General features: G+C 38.2%; 2 protein-coding genes across 13 annotated transcripts in view; one reads left to right on the plus strand and one right to left on the minus strand.

The window, feature by feature from the left end:
• The window catches only part of PRPF40A (pre-mRNA processing factor 40 homolog A), a 54,535-nt gene extending 42,299 nt beyond the window's left edge, over positions 1–12,236 (minus strand). For 4 of the 12 annotated variants that reach the window (XM_023622927.2, XM_070240969.1, XM_001915989.6 and 1 more), the window contains exons 1-2: positions 11,344–11,619; positions 9,971–10,102 (exon numbers count right to left, since the gene is read on the minus strand). In XM_023622927.2, the coding sequence (XP_023478695.2) occupies positions 9,971–10,102; positions 11,344–11,619 (408 nt within the window). Of the gene's footprint in view, positions 1–8,536; positions 8,617–9,970; positions 10,103–11,217; positions 11,702–11,814 lie in introns of those variants that run through there. The other 8 variants (XM_070240967.1, XM_003363256.5, XM_070240970.1 and 5 more) reach the window with 7 other exon arrangements.
• Positions 12,039–22,496, plus strand: part of ARL6IP6 (ADP ribosylation factor like GTPase 6 interacting protein 6) — a 35,882-nt gene continuing 25,424 nt past the window's right edge. The window contains exons 1-2 of the mRNA XM_001489885.5: positions 12,039–13,010; positions 14,547–14,600. Coding sequence (XP_001489935.2) covers positions 12,611–13,010; positions 14,547–14,600 — 454 coding nt within the window. The 5' untranslated portion in view covers positions 12,039–12,610. The remainder of the gene's footprint in view (positions 13,011–14,546; positions 14,601–22,496) is intronic.

A 22,496-nucleotide genomic window follows, 5' to 3' on the forward strand; every position in this document is an offset into this window, starting at 1 on the left:
TTGCTACAATAATGTCACAACAAATTCCATAAGCCAGATCATTCTTAAAGCCACAAAGTCGTAGTTCATATAAGATTAATATGAACCACACTGAAAATCACAACCATGCAGAGCTTCACAAATTTCCATTTAAGCTACTTTGGCAAATATATTAAATGCTATAATTAAGAATTTTTAGTTGTTAGGAGACAAGGAGAGACTAGGAAGAGTGAAAACATATTATGTGGGATTTAAGCTAAATTGCCTAAAATATTAAACATTTGAATTTTATGGACACTTTGGCACCTCCTAAAAACAAAAAATAATTCAGATATACTTTTTGATATACTTTATTCATAAGTGGTCAACCATTTGTGTATCTATATACTATATAAACAATTTTTTATTTTCTTAATGATAAAAGTTAAATCAATTATCAAGATGCTTTCAGAAGAATCAACATCGTGAACAAGAAAGAAACCAGTAAAAACTAGGGCGCACCACACAATCTGCTCAGTCATTCTTAGCATCCCAGTTTGGAAAATTTCTAATGTTAGATAAAAACAAGCATTCTTGTTGTTGATACATTCATGTATCACTCTAGGTATTTTTAAAATTAAAATAAAAGGTACAGTAATAAAAGCAATTGTATCAAGGCTACAGCAAATTAAAAATGTAAACTAAATTAGCCCAATTTTATTGTGACATGAAAGCAAAAGCAAACATCTTCACGTGGGCACTTCAGAAGTTCTTTTCTTCGTAATTATTTCCCGAAGTTTTTCCCGGTGGAAAGAAATCACACAACCTATCTTTTGTCTAGATATTAACTCTTAAATTTGGTTCATTTTTAAAAACCATGCCTGCTGGAAACCTGCAGTTCCAGATTATCTAAAAAGTTTGATTCTTGCCTTTGTACTTGGTTCCTTTCAAACGTACTAAAGTCAAATTCCACAAGATAAGTACACTCTACAGAGGCAATTAAGCACAATATTTAAAAATGACTATCTCCTACACCACTAACTTACCTTATGAAAAAATATACGAATGGAAAGTTATTCTTTGAATAAATGCAAAAACTACATCTTTGAAAATAACTAAATATCCATTCAATTGGAAATAAACAGAAATACCTCTCTTTAAAGAATGTCCTTAGTAACCCAAAGTAAGTGGTTGCATTTTGGGACAATCATTTAACCTTACTTCCTCTTCAGCTAGAGTTATATATAAATTCAAGCCATTTCTCATTTTCTAATATAACATTTAGATAAAAAATAGACAATATCTGCACAAACTGTCACCTCATAGACTAGAACCTTACCATTCAATAAGTCAATTGTCAGTATTCAAAACTATTTAGTTTGCTAAATTCTCTCAACCTGGAGACTTCAGAATTGCTGAAGTATACACTATTCAGATTCTAAAGAGGCTGGCTTAATCCCCGTACAGGGAAGCAGCCTAGTATGGCTATTAAGTACATTCTGGAGTCAGACTGCCAGAATTCCTATCCCAGATTGGACACTTACCAGCTGTGTGATCTTGGGCTAATTCACTTAACCTATCTGGGCCTCAATTTCCTCACCTGTAACATGGGAAAATAGTATTCATCTGATAGGACTGTTGTAGGGTTCAAATGGGATAACACACAGAAAGCACTTAGAACAGTGCTCAATAAATGACAACTGTTTTATTACCACTACTCTCCTTCAAATAATATAATGAAAGTACTTCTTATATTGCTCCTTCTCTCATCTATTCCCTATCTATCAGTTAGGTAGGCACTTCGGTTCTTTAAAGGCATCTAGTAAATACCGTAAAACCATGATCTTTAGTAGGAATCAACACATGCAATAAGAAGTCAATCACAGATTAAGCAACACATTTACTGCTGGCTCTGCAATGTCACTGTACAATTCACTTAATTCTCTGGGCCTTACTATTTCCATCTAAAAATTGGACACTTACCTAGCCAACTCACTTTTCAGAGTCAGGAGGATCAAATTCAATAGGGCGTATTAATCTTTCAAAGTTATATACAAATATGGTGCTAGAATCATAATTCTTCCTAATATAGATTAGATACCATAATCCCATTCCCTGAAACCTTAAAAAAAAATGCGAAAAAGGGCAAGAGGTTTAAATTATTTAGTGTTACTTAGCCCATTGTCTCTTGCTAAACTTGAAACTAACTTATTAAATGAGGGTACAGAAAATATAAAGAGAAAACCACTGGGTATGGATACGTGACACAAAAACTCAGAAATAGAACTGAATGAAAATGAACTATCATTTTATTTTTAAAAACCTCTAGACATACTGGGGATACACACACAAGTTGTGGTGTCTCAATTAAGTCATACAGAATTAAAGACTTTAAAAGTTACTCTAAAAAGTTGTCTAAGTCTTCTTTTGGACACAAGCCCTCTAGGACACAAGACTATTCCCTCCCCTTCCCCAAGTCCTTTAAACCAGATTAAGTATTATACCTAACCTAAATCATTATATATTTGTCTATATGAAACTTCATTTTTAGTTTCTTCTCAATTATGAGCACCTTTAGGATACAGAGCATGTCTCATTTATGTACGTATTACTGGTGCAAAGAACAGTTACACAGTCATAGCAGAAACTCAAATGCTTGTAGTAGACAACTTTGTGACCAGTCCTCATTTCTGTATAAAGGAACACGAGGGTAATTTTCTATTATACTTAACAAATATATGATCATAAATACATAATGATCCTGAAATTACTGAAAGATCCCCTTTCAGAGAAGTAACAACTTTCTCGATGGCCAAAGAAACTATACCAAGCCCATGTTTTCAAACAGGAACTTAACGCTCATTTATCGAAGGGTAATTTAAAAAGTCTTAGCCCAAACAGAAGATCAGGACCTAGTGAGTAAAATTACATTTCTATCATAATGAGAATTTTGATTAAAAAAGCCTAAGATAAATGAGATGAGAATTTTGTTTAAAAAAAAAAAATCAATAAAGAACTCACACAACTCAACAACAAAACAAAGAACAACCCATCCAAAAAATGGGCAGAGGATATGAACAGACATTTTTTTCAAAGATGTACAGATGGCCAACAGGCACATGAAAAGATGTTCAACATCACTATTAGGGAAATGCAAATCAAAACAATGAGCTATCCCCTCACACCTGTCAGAATGACTATTAAAAAGCTGAGAAATAAGTGTTGGAGAGGATATGGAGAAAAGGGAACCTGCATACACTGCTGGTAGGAATGCAAAGTGGTGCAGCCACTATGGAAAATAGTATGGAGATTCCTCAAAAAATAAAAAAATAGAACTACCACATGATTCAGCTATTCCACTTCTGGGTATTTATCCAAAGATCAGAAAAACAGTAGTTCAAAAAGATACATGCACCCTTATGTTTACTGCAGCATTATTCACAATAGCCAAGACTTGGAAACAACCTAAGTGTCCATCAGATGAATGGATAAAGAATATGTGCTGTACACACACATACTAGAATACTACTCAACCATAAAAAAGGTGAAACTGCCATTTGCAACAACATGGATGGATCTGACCTTGAGGGTATTACACTAAGCAAATATAAGTCAGATAGAGAAAGACAAATATTGTATGATTTCACTCATATGTGTAAGATAAACAAACACATAGATAACGAGAACAGACTGGTAGTTACCAGAGGGGAAGGGAGTAGAAGGAGGGCAAAAGTGAACAACGGGTCACATATGTATGGTGATGGATGGAAACGAACATGATGTAGTCTATACAGAAGCCAACGTATGAAATATAATGATGTAGACCTGAAATTTACACACTGTTATAAGCCACTGTGACCTCAATTAAAAAATAAATCTCAAAGTCTAAGATAAAACAAACTATATTTCAACTCAGAACAATCCTACTTGCTGGCATGTTTAGTTCTTTAAGAGACATGGCTAACAGCATCACTCAGATTTGAAGACCCAGATTTCCATTTTGAGTGCAGTGCACCAAGGAAAAAGCAGTTAGAAGATTTTCTTTCAAGTCCATCATGCAAAATATCACATCTTCAATAACCGATAACTACAACTAGCTTTTTTTTTTAATAAACAAGAGAAATGTATGATTATTTGACTAGAGAGAGAAAGAAAACAAACATAAAAGATTCATCTCCACTAAATTTTCCAATGTCTAGAAGTATCATGACACGAGCAGTTGGAAGATGACAAAACAGTTTAGCCAAGCATTTGAGGAATGCCTCCAAGTTCCTTGAGTGCAGGGTGTATACATCATCCATTTTTACACTCACACCAAAGCAAAGAGACTTAAATGTCTACTGACTAAAAGAAATATGAAGGTATGGAAAAAAGATATAAGAATGAAGGACTAACAATAACTTCTACAGGAGACAGTAATCTACTCACCCTTACTTATAAACCTTCACAACTTAGACTTGTTATTTATTTATGTAAAAAATAAACTAGAAACTATAGTACAGAGCTATGACACATACATAGGTACCAATTCTTTACTATCTACTGATATACCACTCATGATGACTGGAAGTCACGTCATGAACATTTCTAAGAAACCTAATTAAAAATCAACAGGTTATAGGGCCGGCCCGGTGGCACAGTGGTTAAGTGCGCACATTCGGCTTCGGTGGCCCAGGGTTCACCGGTTCAGATCCCGGGTGCAGACATGGCACTGCTTGGCAAGCCATGCTGTGGCAGGTGTCCCACATATAAAGTAGAGGAAGATGGGCACGGATGCTAGCTCAGGGCCAGTCTTCCTCAGCAAAAAGAGGAGGATTGGCAGCAGTTAGCTCAGGGCTAATCTTCCTCAAAAACAAAAAACAAAAAACAAAAAACAAAAACAGCTTAACCTGTGTGTACTAACTCATTTCAATGTTCTCTTTCCCCTAAAGAGCAGACTAAATCGATAAGGGGACCCAATCCAGCATTTCTCACAAAATGCTAATTCTGTGCAATGTTATTCCATGCAATGTGCTAGACAAAGCAAAAATAAACAGATAACAGTGGGTAAGGGAGACCGGGAAAGATGGTCAAACAAAACCAAGAAATACTGAGTAAAAACAGTTTTAAAAGGCTTCTGCAAGACTTCTCAGAATCTTTATAAATATTCTGCCCTGTGAATGTCAAAGGGGAGTGGGGGGAGAAGTACAGTTCATTCCTCCAAACTTACATGGTTGTCTTAGATCTCTCCAAATACTACTCATACTTAAAAGCACCACTCTAGCTAAAGTTTTTGAACAGATGAGTTTTGAAAAGATGATGCTATCTTCAGATAATGAAAATAAACTTACAGTATCATTAGTAAAACCAATCAAAATTTAACTATATACACAGCCCAAAAGTTATTCAAACATATTAGGTCTGAGTCAATCTATTTTTAAAAAAGTTCTTGCCTGGGTAATGTAAATGCATACAGAAAATTACCTAGATTCAAGAATTATGTGCAGATAACGTAAAAAAAAGTCTGTTTTTGTCATTGCCCAATGTCCACTACACTGGGATGGATTCTGTAAATACCTGAAAGGGTATTCAAAAGCAATAGCAACCAATCAATCTGTCAAATCAGTCAGATAAATCTAAGATACCAACACTCTGGATTTCTCTGGAAGATCTATATTCCAAATCATGATTTTCCCTAGGGAAAATATTTAAAATAAATGGAAAATAGTATTTGTTTTATTCACAAAATAAAAATTACTTATTCATCTTACTTATCTTCCATTTTTGTCAAATGAAAAAGCAACAGTAAAGAGGCAGACACTAAAAACAAATGTAAGTAGTAACAACGTAAAGTCACAAGTAATCTCTGAAAACAGTCACATGTAGCATCGACTGACTTCCTGCCTTTATTATAGGGAAGAATATCTGTGTTTCTTTCATTCATTCAACAAGTATTTTACTGAGCACCCATGATGTGCCAAGAACTGTGCTCAGCACCTAAAGACTTCTTTAAAAGTACAGAATATAGCCCCTGCCCTCTAAGAGCTTACAATCTATTACATGTAGGGAAGACAAAGCAAATAAACCATAAAACAAAACAAGTCAGTAAGTGCCAAAATAAGTGAAATGGTAAGAGTCATGGGCAGGTTACAGGATTTTATTTTAATAATTTGAAGGGAAGGTGTATGCTGGGCAAAGTTATTGCTGAGGACTTCCTGGAGAGGGCAGAACTTGAAACAGTAGAACTTAGGTAAGCAAAGGAAAGTTCAAGGCGGTAGTGAGCTGGGGGCAGGAAGGCAAGAACAGCATAAGCTGGGTCATGAACTAATACAATCACTCAAGATACCATGAAAAGACCACCCTGTCTTCAAATTAGGGAATGTGAAGACATGCAGCTCAGAATTGTGCTTTGAATTTTGCTATGGGAAATCCTTCAAAGTTATGCTGTGGAATTTAGACATTATGCCACAGGCACAGAAAAACACTGGAGGTTCTTGGGCAAAGAGATAGAATGCTGAAACCTATGAGAATTTTGGGAGGGGCAAGCTTGAAGCAAGAAAACCAGCTCAAAAGTTGTTAAGAGTATCCTAGGCATGGGAGTGTGACGACTTGGGCTCAGACAGCAGCAGGAATAGAAATAAAATGTCACTTAAAGCCTGCCTTACTCAATATAAGAACAAGAACATTAAACTCCTTTTAAATAGCAATTACTCATTTATCAGTTTATTGAACAAAGAAAAAAAAGTACTGAATAATTAGAATTAGGGAGGCATTACTACAAGAATTTTCTTTTTCTATGTCTCCATATCAACCCATAAAATCTCATACCACATCACCTACTCTTCTTAAAAAATGAGCTGAATTGAATCATAGGCTGTTAGAGCTGAAAGGGACCTTAAGTCTTTTACTCTACTCTTCTCATTAAAAGAAGAGAAAAACTGATTAAAAAAAAAAAAAAGAAAAAAGAGCAAGCCAGGAGGACTCTCTTGGGCTTAAGTAAAGGCAAAATCATCTGTGATAAAGACAGCAGGACTTGCAAGTCCTTTGTGTAGAAAGGATAACAAAAGAATAAGACGTGAAAACATTTTAATGGCAAAACATTACTCACTACAGATATGGAGGAAGAAGAGGCCTCACACGTAATTGCATCTTAATGCAAATCTCTACTAGAAATTCTTGAGTATTGCGATCAAGCAGGAAAATTACTTTATTAACACAGTTTTTAACCAGTGATAAACCATTACTTAACTCACATATTATTTAAAGTTTTAACATCTTTTAAGGTCTCTTCCAGCTCTAAGATCCTATAATTCTGTAAAAGCAGAAGCACAACTTTCCCAGATGAAGTTACTATACACTAAGAAAGAGGCAAATTTAACCTAACAGATAACTGAAACAAACACGAAAAAAAATTAAGCTCCATTTGATAATTTCCAAATATTTATTACTACCAATAGATTCAGCCTGAATTCTAAAAAGGGCATTCTAGGTTATCTCATTAACTAAAAATAAAGTAAAAACAAACACACTACTTCTTTAGTCTAAATAACTTGCTACATTTGAAAAATCATGAACTCTGGCTTCAGTAGATTGTTCTTCTGTCCAGCTTGCTTATTATTTTACCAACAAGTTTTAGAATTTCATCACGTTCAGTAACATTCCAAAAACCACAATCATTTAGCAAGTAAGACGCCCACCGATTTTAGTCCTCAGTTGGGTCTCAGAATGAGATTTTAATGTGAACTAGGCACCATACATGAAGGTTCCATTAACTTTCAGTCCCAAAGTCAAAAGAAGTTTTAACTTTTTAAAATTGGATGGTAGAATCCTACCAACTTTGCGTCACTGCAGTGAACTATATATAGGCACCCTGCTTCTACTCATTATCTTCTGACCACTTACTGCTCACTAACACTTCTTGAGAGTGGGTAGACAGAAGAAACGATGCAGAAAAAGGATCAATTTTACCAATCATCTACTTTTATTTTTAAGGTAGTTGTTTACAGGACTTTAAATTAGATTTCTGGATTAATTGAGTATTCAAATTATCCATCCCCTCCCAGTCTGTTATCAAAGCTAAAACAAGAATTAGTTTTACCAAGTTTAGGCCTCCTATTTGTTAGCTGGATGTTGAAAGGGGAAAAAAAGGAATAATCTAATTTTAAGGAAAAACAATGAGGATTCTCTTGGGACCCCCATAGCTGAACTCCCAAGACATTCGTTTATTATCCTAACAGGAGCCAAAAGGGAGAGACAGACTTCTAAACATCTAAAAGTCAGGTACACTTAAAGGCACATGGTATATACTGGCCTAGGAAAAGAAGCAGAATAAAACCACAAGATAAAATTCTGAGTATCTGAATGGATGTATCAGGTAGCAAGTAACCTTACTAGAAAGATGGTCACTGATACAGTTAAAGAGAAAGGGCCATAAAGCAAATTGTGACCGGCTTATGTCAAGGAGATACATGAAAGTACTTACAAAAAAAAAAAATGAAATCTGCATTTTACTAGAAATGACTAGCTGGTATCTTGGTTTTGGTAGTGCAATAGCACCATTACAGCAAGGGTAAGCAGGTCAATCCCTTGCAAAACTTACCTTGATTGGCCCAATGGAAACAGAAGGCCCCAGAAAAGAGAGAAGCATCTGGCAGTAGCAAATTGTTTTATTTTATCTTTCTGTGGAAAGAAACTAATTTTAAATAAGAACCAGAGCATTTAAAGAATAAATATTTTTAAAGCTCATTATCTACTTAGAGCAGCTCTACTAAGAAAACAAGAAGAGCTCCTTGCTGCTTAGAGATGGAAAGAAACAGAAGAGGAATCAAAGTTGTTTCTCTATCACCTAGGGAGTTGTAAAACTTGTGTCATTCTAGAGTAACAGAATAAATGGTTCTTTTATTTAAAGAACTCCTACAGGCAGAATCTTTTGGGCCCGGTGCCTTCGAATAATGGTTTTTACACAGAATTAAGGGCTATATTCCAAAGAAGAAAATCACTTGACATTAAGCCCTTCCACTCTTAAGGTTAAGTAAAAAGAGAGAGACACAGAGCAAGCTCCTTTCTCCACTACAATTTCACCAATAACTTAAACGATCAAGGTTTAAACAATTATCAAACAGTATTAATTAGCAGAAAGATCATACCTAATTGACTGGCTTTCCAAAATATTTTGTTAGCCTAAATTTTTGAAGATTTATTGAGATACTCAAATGGAAAGAACCCAGCCACCAAAGAATATTTTTATTATAGACCCTAACAGGGGATATAAAATTACTCACGGTAAGTGAACCTGTTACCTTTCTTGGATGCTTCTCCAGGAACTCAGTTATACTGAATTCACTGAGTCAGCACTGAAACCTTTTGATGCAAATCACTCCCACAAAATGTGTTTACAATTTGTGCTGGAGAAGGTAGGGACAGCTCAAAAGCAGGAGTGCAAAAGCAATAAGCATTTAAAAAAACAAGCAAAATAGTGTAAGTGGAAAATGAACTACCTATTTGGCACTGTCCTATGAAGAATCAAATTAGAATAGAACCTCCCCACCTCCACCCCCACCACACACACACACACACACAAGAGGAAGCTATCTCAGGAATAAAATTCATTCTAAGCCAAAGGCCTAAACAATTGCTATTTTCGAATTCTATCCATTTACATGGTCCACTGACACAAATTATGTTGGCCTATCAGATATTTACTCTTAGGACACTAACTTCAATTGACATACCTGGGGAAAAATGTCATTAAACTAAAAAGCCTAGATGTACACCACTACTTAAAGAAAAAAAAAAACCTCTTTGATTTTTTGTGGTAGAAAGTAAATCTTTTATACAGAAGGCTTTTCATTACATTCAAATTTTGGTTAGCATCACGATTCAACATTTGACTTACTTGAAAACATTATTTTGGCATAAACTAATCCTTAAACAGCTGCAAATATTGAGACAGATTTTGAAATCTTGACACAATAATACCACAAGCAAAAATAAACAAACAAACAAACACAAAATACAATGAAAACATTCTTACTTGTCCCATTGGAGGCCCTCCCATAGGGGGCATCATTTGCGGCATCATTCCATGAGGTACAGGAGGCATATTTGCTCTCTGACCCATAGGGTGCATTCCCATTGGGGCATAATGCATGCCAGGGTGCCCCATCTGAAAAACAGGGACAATTTAAAAATTAGCAAGTAACAATAAACGCTTCTCAAAAATCTGATTTCAGTAAATCAGTTACATGCAGTGTCCTAACATTAGGCTGTGTGATTCAAACTATTGGGTTAGCTTATACTTTCTCATCTTAAATAAACTGCACTACACCAGTAATTAGAATGGGCTTGCAACTGACCAAATTACAGAACAACAAAGAAAAAACTAAAAGCATTAGTGGACAGCTAGATGATAGCTTTTTTTAAAAAGCACACTGGCTTGCAAAGCTCGGAGGAAATGTATGTGAAAGCCAATTTAAAAACTGTTACGGTGAAAACCGCAACTTTTTCCTATTTCACACAGACATAAAGAGAGCTAGCTATTATTTTATAACGATACGCATTATTAAACTTATTTCTAAACTTTTTTTAAGCTTTAACACTTAATTTACCAAATCAAGTCAGACGAGGGTTGGTATTATAAAACACAAACCGTACGGGCACCCAGGGACACTTCACTCCTAACAAACCAACATATAACGTCCTCATAGAATCGCTAACACAGGTAAAATTATTTCTGCCACAGTTTTTTTTTTCCAAAGAGTGAAGTCTGTCATTCAAAGACACCAAATGCAAACAACCTAATTCATCCATTTTAATGCGCTTTTATAAGAAAACTACTTTCTTTACTACTGTGTCCATTGTTCCAGGTCTTAAAACCAGGTATTATCTCCTGCCAATTCTCCCGGCTGTCCCCCCCCCGCAGATACCACTACTACTGGTGAAGAGAGATTCTAGCAGCCTCTTTTAAAGTCTGCAGAATCGAGCCTCCGCCTCCCCCTCCCAGTTAAATCGGGCCTACATCTCCAAGACGTTCACCCCGCCCAAGAGCTCAGCACCTACACCGCGCATCGGTCTAGGCCAAGCCAGCCGGGAACTTCCAGGGTTCCACATCCTTCCCTTTGTGCATCCCCGCCCTCCATTTCTCTCCCTCGGAACATATCCCACCATCTCGAGCTCTTCCTTCGTCCACTCTTATCTTCTTCTCCTTTTGGAGAAAGCTTCCTGTCTCTCTGACTCCGTTTTTCATTGTGCCGCTTTCCCCCTGCCCCACCGATCCCTTACCGAGGGCCGTCTCCTCAGGAAGCCGTCAGCAGAGACCCAAGAGCTGGAGCAGAGGCTTGAGCCGGACAGTCTCCGCTCCCCGTCCCCGGGACCCTGCGAGGGAGGATGGCTCTCCATTTCACTCACCATGAGGCCTCCACGCTCGGCTCCCGTCCCCGGCCTCATCGTCGGGCTCAGACTGCTCCGCCGGCGGCCACTGCCGCTACACATACCAACAAGAAGCGATCTGAGTGGCTGGCGCCCGCTGGGGCCAAAGGTTAAAGGCTGCCCTGCGCTACGGGGCGGGACCAACGGGGCCAATAAGCTGACAGGCTTCCCCGCTGTCCAATCAGAGGGCGCTGCCGACTCGCAGCTCTGCGGCGATTCGCCGCCAGCCTCAGCCTCGCTCGGCGTCGCCTGCATGGAGGGGGGGGAGGGGGACGGAGGAAGTTTCTGCGCCGTGTCCTCTGCCGGGAAAACTCCACCAACTTCCCCCGGGGAAGGGAAGACAGCCGTGTCCCAGCTTCCCGAGCTTAGACCGCCTCACCCCGTAGGGGGTGGGGCCGTGGGGGCCTGCCACCTTCACCCCCCCGCCCGAGCTACGTACGCCCCACAAACCTGAGGCCGCCAGGGGTAGGGTAGGGCGGGGCGGGGCTGGGTAAGCAGCTTCTAGCGTTAGCGGTGGCGGGGGCCAGATGCGCGCGTGCGGTGCTCGAGGCGGAGGGGAGGGGGCGGGGAGGGCGAGAGGAGGGGCTGTTAGGCTCCGTACGCACCAGCTGGAGAGCGCGCGCCGGGGCGGAGGGGGCAGGAGGCGTGTCGAGCAGCGTGGAGGAAGTTGTGGTAGGGGTGGGGAGGACGAGGCGAAGGGGAGAGAGGGTAGGCAGTTAAGGCGAGGCGAGAGCAGCAGGCGGTGAACTGCCGTTAAGGAAGGAAGCTGGAGAAGAGTGCGAGCGTAGCGGGGAAGAAGGGAGAAAGCAATAGGTTGGGGAATGTGAATCACAGGTGCAGGGGCAGGCACTAGGACCGGGCGTCGGGAAGATGCGGCTTTGGGGCGGCTGGGGCGCGCGCTTGCTTGGAGGTGACGCGGCGGTGGCGGAGGTCTTTGGCCAGGACGAAGCACTGAAGGGAGAGGAGACTCGGCTACCTTTGGCCTCGGCTCGCCTCTCCCTGCTCCCTTTCCTGCCCCCACTCCCTCCTACTGCCCGAGGGTTGTGCCCTGGTCCAGGGTCGCCCAGTCTCCCTTCGGACCCCAGGGCACCTTCTCCGCCCCACCGCGCATCCCTGCGCACCCCTGCGCGCCAGGGCCGGTTGGTGGAGGCCGTGGGGGGCCCCGGCCGCTGATTGGCTGCAGCGGGCGCGGGGCGGGGCAGGTGGGAGACGCTCGACCTCCGCGGGCCTGGCCGTCTTTCCCGCCATGTCGTTCTCGGAGAGCGGGAGGTGCTCGGTTCCCCTGCGCCGCCGGCTGGGCACCCCTGTCCCGCTCGCTCGGCCGGCATTTCCCGCCTTCACTCAGGGGGGCGGTTGGGGAGAGGGTGAGGTCGACGAGGAGGAGGGATGTGACCAAGTGGCCCGCGACCTGCGGGCGGAGTTCTCGGCTGGGGCGTCGTCGGAGCCCAGAAAGGGCTCGCTGCTCCCTCGGGACGGGGACGGGTCTCCGGTCCTGCCCGATAAGCGCAATGGCATCTTCTCAGCGGAGGCAGGCGGCCGGGCCCGGGCTCGGCGGTGGCCGGTTCAGGTCCTCTCGATTCTGTGTTCGCTGCTGTTCTCCATCCTCCTCGCCTTCCTCCTGGCCATCGCCTACCTGATCGTGAAAGGTACTGTAGCTACGGCCATGAAAGTCTGAATAGGTTAGTAAAGTTGAGCCTGGACGTGGCTCGTGCCTTCATCACCCCCCTCCCCGTCAAAGGCCGGCAAGATGGTAGCCGCTTTCACCTACGAGTCTTCATCTGCACCTTTATTTGTTCTTGCCCTTTTGTCTTCTCTCGTATTAAAGGTCCAAGGCCCTGGTCCATCATCAGAAGACCTCTTTTAAGAAAGGGTCTTGATTAAATGGGTACTCCTAAAGAAATAGTATCAGTGTCAGCGAACACTTGGGGTGAAATATTGGCAAAATGCAGAAAAAACATCATTAAAAGAAGAGGGTGAAAAGTGTGTGTTCAATTAAAATAGGCTATACATGTTCAAAGATTTTAATCCACAAATGGTTAAAGATGTGCTATCCTCTGATTCCTCTGTACATTCACAGAATTCCTGGAGGACAAAGTTCCATCTCACAGCCCAAATTTCAACTTTTATAGATAAAATATTTAGCGCCTCTCTGTTTTGTATGGGGTTTGCAACCTAGTGTAGTGGTAAAGCTCTAGTGCAGGAGCCACACTCTGTTCTTTCTCTGATTAATAGTTTTATATTCCTGTGTCTGAGGTTCAAACATCAGCTAGATTGGAATTGAAAGAGATGTGCCTTGAAAGGCTGTCCAAAGTTTATACGGAAGTATTATATGGTTGAATATTTTATATTACAATAGAAAGAATCAGATCTGAGTTTAAATCTCATTTCTCACTCGTGTGTGACCTTGGCCAAATTACTGAAAAAAATTCAAACGAAAAGAACTACCTTAGTTTGTTGTATGAAGAGCCCCCAAAACATTGCCACTCAAGTATTACTTTCACTTCACTAAATAGAATTAAATCTGTTTAACTCCAGTTTTTATTTTTCCTCATTGCTTCCAAGCTCTTAGTGGGCTGCAGAAGGCTTTTAACAGCTTACCATGCTGCTTTTCATACAGGAGTCAGATTGCCAAGTTAATGTGCAAGTTTACCTCTTCATAAAATGGCATTGGTCGTAAATTGTCACTGTTAAATATTTGGGTGCCAGTGTTTCATTCCTCTCTGTCAGTTCCCTCCCCTTTTTTTTCACTGCAACTCTGAGAGCGTTTTGTCTTGTAGGTAGGTTCTCTTTTGCTCTGACAGATTACCTTGTATCATAAAGTCACCAAACCTGTTAAGTGGCAGTCCATTGCAGAAGACATGGATTCCTGCTTGTTTTGGAGAATGAAGAAAGCAATTGAACTCAAAACCTAGTATGTCCTGTAATTTGCATTACAGAAAATGCCTTCACACAACAACCTTAGGGGAAAAAATTGTCATTTTATATATATGGCAGTTGACTCATATAGACAGCTTGTTTACTTAGTGAAGGTCACATAGCTAGTAAATGGAATTAGAATTTGAACCCAGTTGCTGCTGACTCCACAGCACTTTGTACAACTCTACAATGTTTTCCCAGCCTTTTAGCTACTCTTCAAATTATAAAATCATCTTTTTTACCCAAGCACCTGTTTGTATTTACAGAATTGCATGCTGAGAATTTGAAGAAAGAAGCTGATGTAGACACTGGGCTTTTAGGTATGGATTTAATTGTCACTGGATTTGGTTTTGAGCTCACTTTTTTTTTTTCCAAATCATGTTTAAACTCTACAAAATTTTGGATATAATACTTAGTATATTCCCTTGTGTATTTGATTCCGTCTGGATCTTTTTCATTTATATCTGTGCTTGGTAAATTTTATTAGATTTTGTTTTATTTATGTATGGCAGGTGTGGGTGGGTATACTGATGACTAGGAAAAAGTCAGACTTCTATAGAATGCCTGTAAAATGCTATAGTTTATAAGTTTCTAGTAAAAAATTCAAGGGTTATTTATCTTATTTATTTCTCTCTGCTAAAATGATTTGAACAGTTCAGAACTTTACCTGTCCGGCATTTTTTACTTCTGTTTGCTATAATTTATTTGATTGATCCTTCTAAATTGGGGGAAAAAAGTTTGAGATCCTATCCAGCGTGTCACCCTTCCCCCAGTCTTAGCTAAACTACACATTCTACCTCTTCAAGGCTAATGCCGTCATGATGATACAAAGTTTAGTCTAACTGATTTTGCAGAACGGGAAACCTTTATCTTCAAATCGCAGACAAATTAGTTTGCTAGATATCCCTTGAAAACTTGTCTACGCTCTTATCAACTTCTTGCACGAGAAAACATATACTTTTTAGTTACTCATTCTATCAGTGTATGTAGTTATACTGTTTCATCTCTAAAAAACAGCCAAGATTATGAAGTTTTTCATTGCATTTGTTGATCTGTCAACTCTTAATGCCGTGGAAACAGTCTTATGAACAAGGCATGAATTCTAACTTGCTATTTAAAAGTTGGCAAGATTTCACATTTATGAAAAGAGTGAGTGGCATCTGTCATCTGCAGGAATGGCTTGTTCAATATCAAAAGGAATATAATAGGGCTTTGTCATTGCCCTGCTTTCTTTTCCACTGCCAGGTAAATAGTTTGGTATTGCTTTTAGGTGTGCTTCGTAGATACTACAGTAACAGCAAATGGGAAGATCGTTAAGTCTTTGCTCGTGACGTGAATTCACTTTCAAGATTCAGGAACAATCTCAGGAGTTAGGAGAAACTACTGTGTCTTTATGGCAAAAAAACACTGTAAACATTAGTATGGCAAAACAAAGATCCTTATTTTGATCCAGTGTTCCACTGGTCAAATGGAGAATATATTCAACATCACCTAATGGACGAATTCATTTTCCTGAGGATTAATTTTAAAGTAAGCATAGTTATGTTTATAGCAAATATACATTATAGCATGTGATAGAGAATACTCTTCTCTAGCAAGAGAATAAGGTTCTTCAAAATCTATTTCAGAGAATCAGTGATTGAGATGATTAAACTGTTATAAGGTTGAGGTGACTGAGGTAACACTTGCCCTTCACTGTTCTAAGCTGGTATTCTCTCCTGTTTGGGAGAAAAATACAAGTAAATCTCTTTCCCAAATAATGTTTTGAATTGACTCCCAGCCTCTGGTTAAAAAGGCTGATGGTTGAAAAGACAGGCCTATTAGTTGTTCTCTCAAACCTTGACTTGCCTCCAACTCAGCCCTGATTTGATTAACTTAAATATCAAGAAAGATTGCTCTGAAATTATGTCCTTACCTTTTTACAATTAATATAAAAGTTTTCACATGAAGAAACAATCCAGAGTCTTTAATAAAAACTGCTGTTGAAGTCATCCATTATATACAGAAAAAGAGGAATGCAGCCTTTTATCAGTGGTAATGATTTTGTTGTGTTTCATTGTATTTATTTTGCCTTGTTTACTAGGAACCTCATAGCTAAATGTAATGTTTGACTGTCTTATATATTACTTTTTGTTTTTTGGCATGATAATTATTGTATGTACATGTTATTATCTCTATATTTCAATGATTCATGTTTCAATTTTATTGCAAACTGCCTCAATTCTTTGAAATTAGGTTGGTTTTTAGAAACAACGTGAGCACAGTAACTACTCTATCATGAAAGAATTCTCTTTCTAGATGGATTGCACACTGCAAATTTTTTTATTGCAGTTTAATCCTAGTCCAAGGTTGACATAATTCAGTAAGAGCAGATTATAGCAGTGATTTTCATTTTGGTTTGTGTAAGAATCAACTAGATTTTGTTTTAGAAAGCACCTCTAGATTTTTAGCCCAGAGTGGGTCTCAAGAATCTTGCAGGTGATTCTGTTGCACCACAGTTTGAGAAATACTTTTGCAGGCCCAGAATCTCTTTTTTCTTCCTGAGGAAGATTTGCCCTGAGCTAACGTCTCTGCCAGTCTTCCTCTATTTTGTATGTGGGTCACCACCACAGCATGGCTGCCGGCATGTGGTGTAGGTCTGTGGCCAGGAACTGAACCTGGGCTGCCAAAGCAGAGTGCACTGAACTTAACCACTAGGCCGTGGGGCTGATGCCTCAGAATCTCATTTTTTTAAAAATTTATTCAAGGGTAAAGTTCTTGAGAGTGGACTAACAAGAAATAATATATAAACCCAAATGCCTGTTAAGAAACCTAACTTCCAAAGGAGCTGAGACACTTCCATTCTCTTGTCATTTTGTGATTCTGAAAGAAATCTTCATGGGAAGCCCTGTTTATGGTTTAAAAAAGAAAAGGGTTCATGATGAGCATAGTATTAGTGCATTTGGGAGGTTAATTGATCCTAATGGCTAATAAGATTAGACTATCATAGTCTTCATCTTTACTAATGAGGTAGTCCAGCCAGGAAAGTGTGATTGATAATATCAGCTGGTTTTGGAATTCATCTCCACTGATCTCCCCTGGGTGGCATTGAAGTCACACTGCAGAGTTCTTAGGGCTTTTATTTCATAATTGTCCTGCAAACCATCCGCTACTGTAAGCCTATTTTACAGGGAAATTATTTAGTTAAAAGCACATTCTAGTTATTCCTCCATAAGGTTATTCTCAGGCCAAATTGATTATACACTAATCATGTACAACATTAAGTTCTTTCATTTTGCACATTGGCTTTTGCATGTGTCACATTTTTCTGAGTTTTATCACATTTCACACGGTCCTATTTCCAATTTTTGCATTTTTTCCCCTATCTTAATATACGGTATCATAAAATGACCGTTTATTTGAGGCAAACCTGCAGTAAATACATAAGAAGAAATTGCCTTTAGCAGAAAATACTTAATTTAAGAGTATTGTTATCAAATTTAATGTAGGGCAGTACTTTTATATAAATGTTGTAAATAGTCAGTGCAATACAGAAAATGTAATGAGCCTTTATGGGGTTCCTTCAGTGTCTAAAAAGCTTTTGAACTTGCTCTTTGTTGCCTGTCATTCCTTGACATCTATTAGTAAACAGTTAACGTTAAGTCCCTCTTTTGGCTAGGACCTGATTGCCAGCGTCTTGCAGTGTCAAGGGCTTTTTTCATTTTTGGGCTTCCCATTTAGTTCCTGTTTTATGATTGAGATGTTTCCAGGCTTCTGCACATCTACAGAGAAGAGATGACTGACATATATTGAGTTCAATCAGAGTTGAAGCCAGCTCATTTGAAGAGTCATCAATTATTTCTTTACTACTGCAGAGTGATAAATGGGACTTTCTACCATCATAATTTCATGATGTAGAATGTTAGAAACCTGGTAGAAATTTCCAAGACAAAGGGTGTGTTGGTAAGTGAACTGTTCTCTTAGAAAGGTGCAAGTTGAGAACAACTCACTCAGTTTCTAATGTTAGTGAAAAAATGGTTGAAACCCTGAACTTGAACTTTCTAATGAACATATGAACATTGTAATTTGAGCCCACAGTCTATTAAGGAAATGATACAATGCTATCTGCAACTGGGTGAGGTCACTCAAGTATTTCATTTAAAAATTCACAAATATTACCCTGTTCTGTAGCACAGTCTTTGTAAAATTGTGTATATTGCTTATTCATATGAGTAAAAGAACAATGACTAAGGCCAAAAGAAGAGAAAAACAAAATCCCAAAATGACTGAAAGGATACAACCAAAATGTTAGTGTATCTGGGTTTTGGAATTATGTTTCTTTTTTTTTTAATCTTTTTTATTGCAACTCTCAATGAGAAAAACCTTGTTTAAGGAAAAGCACAAAATTCAGTTTAGAAAAGTGTAAATAACATGTTCAACAATTAATAATAATACTATTGAACTTTTGTAGTATACCAGAAGCTAATCTTTTACATGTGTAATTACACCTAACATTCCCAAGTATCCTGCATCCGTCAATATAAATTATTTCCCTCTAAACCAAAACATAGGACAGTGTATATTAGAATTTTTATGCCATGAGATAGTTTAGGTGCATACCAAGGCAGAAACACTATGGGTTAGTGGCAGGAATTGTTGTTATGCAGCTAAATTATTAGTCATAAAATCATTACAGATCTTCTGTTAACACATAAATGCAGTAATGAGAATCACACATTGGGACCTCTAAATCTCAAGAAGTTAGTTGGTAATTGTTGGTGTAATACTGCTTAGCCCAACTTTGGTGGTCTGGAGAGATGTTTCTTATGCTAATGAGGTCAAACTTTACCTGGCATCAGAATCACCTGGAAGACTTGTTAAAACTCATTTTCACCTGGTCTAGAGTTTCTGATTCAGTAGGTATGGGATGGAGTCCAAGAATTTGCATTTCTAATAAGTTTTTAGGTAGTGCTGATGCTGCTAGTGCATGAGAACCAAACCTGACATATCAAAAAAAAAACCCTGGAGATTTTTTTTTTTAATTTACAAAATTTCAGACCCTATACTAATCTACTTAATCAAAGTTAAAATCACTTAATTGGCTGCATGCTTTAAAGCTCAGTATACTGTCAGGGTCCATTGGCTCCCTCCGCCCGCCCCCTTTTTTTTTTGTTGAGGAAGATTCATCCTGAGCTAACATCTATTGCCAACCTTCCTCTTTTTTACCTGAGGAGATTAGTCCTGAGCTAACATCTGTGCCAGTCTTCCTCTGTTTTGTATGTGGGTTACTGCCACAGCATGGCCGCCAATGAATGGTGTAGGTCCACACCCAGGAACTGAACCTGGGCCACTGAAGCAGAGCACACCAAACTTAACTAGGCCATGGGACCAGCCTCACTGAACCCTTTTTTAATTTTCTTCAGTGGTTCTATTTGTAAGAATTATTTTGTGACTTTTGTCCTTTCTTAGGGGATCTTCCAAGGAACAAAGAGAAAATCAAGTTAATACTTTTGAAAGCATAAAGCTTATTTGATCTTGAAATTACCCTATTGGTCTTTTAGACTCTTTTATAAATTTAAGGTACATTATGGGATTTTAGTGATCTTATTTTCCTATATCTTGAAACATTTTGCTATTTCATTATATTAGGAATCATTTTAATATTATTCATCTCTTGTTCTCAACTATACTAAAAAGAATAAAATAATTATGATAGAATCCTCTAGAGCAGAGGTCAGCAAACTATGATCCACAGGCCAAATCTGACCTACCTGTTATTGTAAATTGTTGTATCATAGCATAGCTTTGCCAATTGCTTTATATATTGTCTATGACTGCTTTCATGCTGCAATGGCACAATTGAGTAGTTGTGACAGAGACCTTATGGCAAGCAAAACTGAAAATATTTACTATCTGGCTCTTTTCAGAAAAATATAGTATTCTCATCCAGTTAGTCATTCAACAGGAAGGACTTGAGGCAAAAACACAAACCGTCCCCTTTTTGCTAAAAGGACGTATGACAGTATTTTTCATCTTTTATGTCTGTGGGCCCTAATTTATTTGATATTGTTTGTAAGTGGACAAATACTAAAGGGAGGTGTGTATACAAAGGTGATTGGAAAGAAATGGAAAAAAAATCATTGGATCATTCAAATTGTCTATAAATCTAAAAACAAAAATTTTATGTTTCTTTTTTAAATTTTTTTTATGTTTCATTTCGTGTTTTGCAAATTATGGAGCAAAGAAGATAGGTTCTCTCTTTACCAAAATGATAAACCATGAAAGGTTTAAAAAATTCCTTCAAGCATTGTGTTTTGATAATGCAAGTACAAAAAAAAGCAACACTCACGATAAGCTGTAACGAATTAAAGATGTACCCGAAGGCTGGAATCAGTGTTTACAAGGTGGTTATGTTCCAGATTCATGTATGAAGTTAGGAAGCGATTATTTGCATTTAGAGGACATGCTCATTTCAAGTGTCTGTGTCTTTAAAACCAGGGAAATTCACAATAAAAATTTGGGTTCACTCTATTTATATTTTAAAATTTCTAACCAGTTTTTTTTCACTTTTTTTATTTTTCTGTAAATTGTTCATCAGATAACTTAAAAATAAGGAAAAGTTGTGTTGCACCCAGAAGATAGTGTTAACTCTTTTCCCTATTATACTGAAGATTACAAGATTCAGAGGAGGATATAGGTGTAACATGATTTGCCTTGAGTTAATTGTTTAAAGATGAGTGATGGGTATATGGGATTTCATTGTACTCTTCCCTCTACTTTTGTAAGGATATTTGAAATTGTCTGTAATAAAAAAGCTTTTTTAAAGTTTCCCGTAAGAATCTGATGATTTCCAACATGGCTGGAAACTACTGATGGTATTTATTTTTCTAGTTTCAGTCGCTTTGCTTGTCATAATGTGCCCTGGTTCCACTTTTCTTACCTTTTTCAGCAAGACTGGGAGTGGAATTACTGAATTATAGGTGGATGGGCAGTTGGTGGAGACCTTTGCCAGTGGAGCTGTTATGCACCCACTGTGTTCAGGTGGCACCGGCAGGGGAGGAACAACCCCTTTCCTCTGCTCCTGCTCTTGGAAATAATAAGTGTGAAGATTCAAGGCTGTCTAGCTTTCTGACTTAACCTGTAGAGAGACACATTGCTCGAGGGATTTGAAGACTTGAGCTATCAATGGAATGTGGTTTAGTTTATTGAGAATACTAAATTATTTAAAAAGCTGTCATCCTCCTAAGTTAGAAAATTATAGAATCTGATAAGTTTGCAAACATTTGTTTACATAAACGTGTAAAAATTGTTGATTAGTTTTATGCATGAGTACTTCCAAGCTTTTATTAGTAGCCAGCTGGTTATAGATTTTACAACTTTTAAAATTACCTAAATGTTAAATTAATTTTCACTTTTAATTTTATAAATTAATTATATAAGTAATATAGTCTCACTAGGGGAAAAAAGTTCCAACATTTAAAGCAAAGTGTCCCACTAATCTACTTGTATTATATTTTCACATCTTTTTCTATTCATTTATATACATGATAATTTACAATATGTGGTTTTGTCACTATTGCAGAAAAAGCATAATTGGCATCATGGATGTTCTGCAGCTTTATTAAAATGTCTTAGAGTTCATTCTGTGCCAGTATACATAGATCTGCCTCAATCTTTTTCACTACTGCATTGTATTTCATAGTCTACCAGTTTATTTAAATGTTTCAAGTGTCAGAAGCTCTAAAATGGGACTTGGTAATTATCAATGTACTGTCGCATTTAGTCCCATTGTTTACCTATGGCAGGAATAAGTTTTATGAAGAATGTGTACTTGATACATGACAGTATTTAATAAGAAACCTCTCCCGTTGTGGCAACATGGGAGGTTTTTTGGTTTTGTTTTGTTTTTTCTGATTGTTTCTTCGTATGTGTGCAAACTACTGCCTCCAGATCTCTGCCTTCGTAAAACTTCTGAAATTGCTAAATAAAATTTAAGATATTTGGAACATATAGTAATCTTTGCTGGAAGCTTTTATATAAATACAGAAAGCTGCCAGCATATTTTTAGAAAAGTAACTACACTTTGAAACCAAAATCACATATTTTGAAGAATGAACCCAAATAGAATATACCATTAGATAAGTGAGTATAAAACTCCAGCAGAGGGATTGGCATGGGGATTTTTCACCTACCCCCATCTTTGCTAGGTGAAAATATTGAGTCCAAGAGGCTTCACT

The sequence above is a fragment of the Equus caballus genome, chromosome 18 (assembly GCF_041296265.1).
Source record: "Equus caballus isolate H_3958 breed thoroughbred chromosome 18, TB-T2T, whole genome shotgun sequence".
NCBI classification, from domain to species: domain Eukaryota; kingdom Metazoa; phylum Chordata; class Mammalia; order Perissodactyla; family Equidae; genus Equus; species Equus caballus.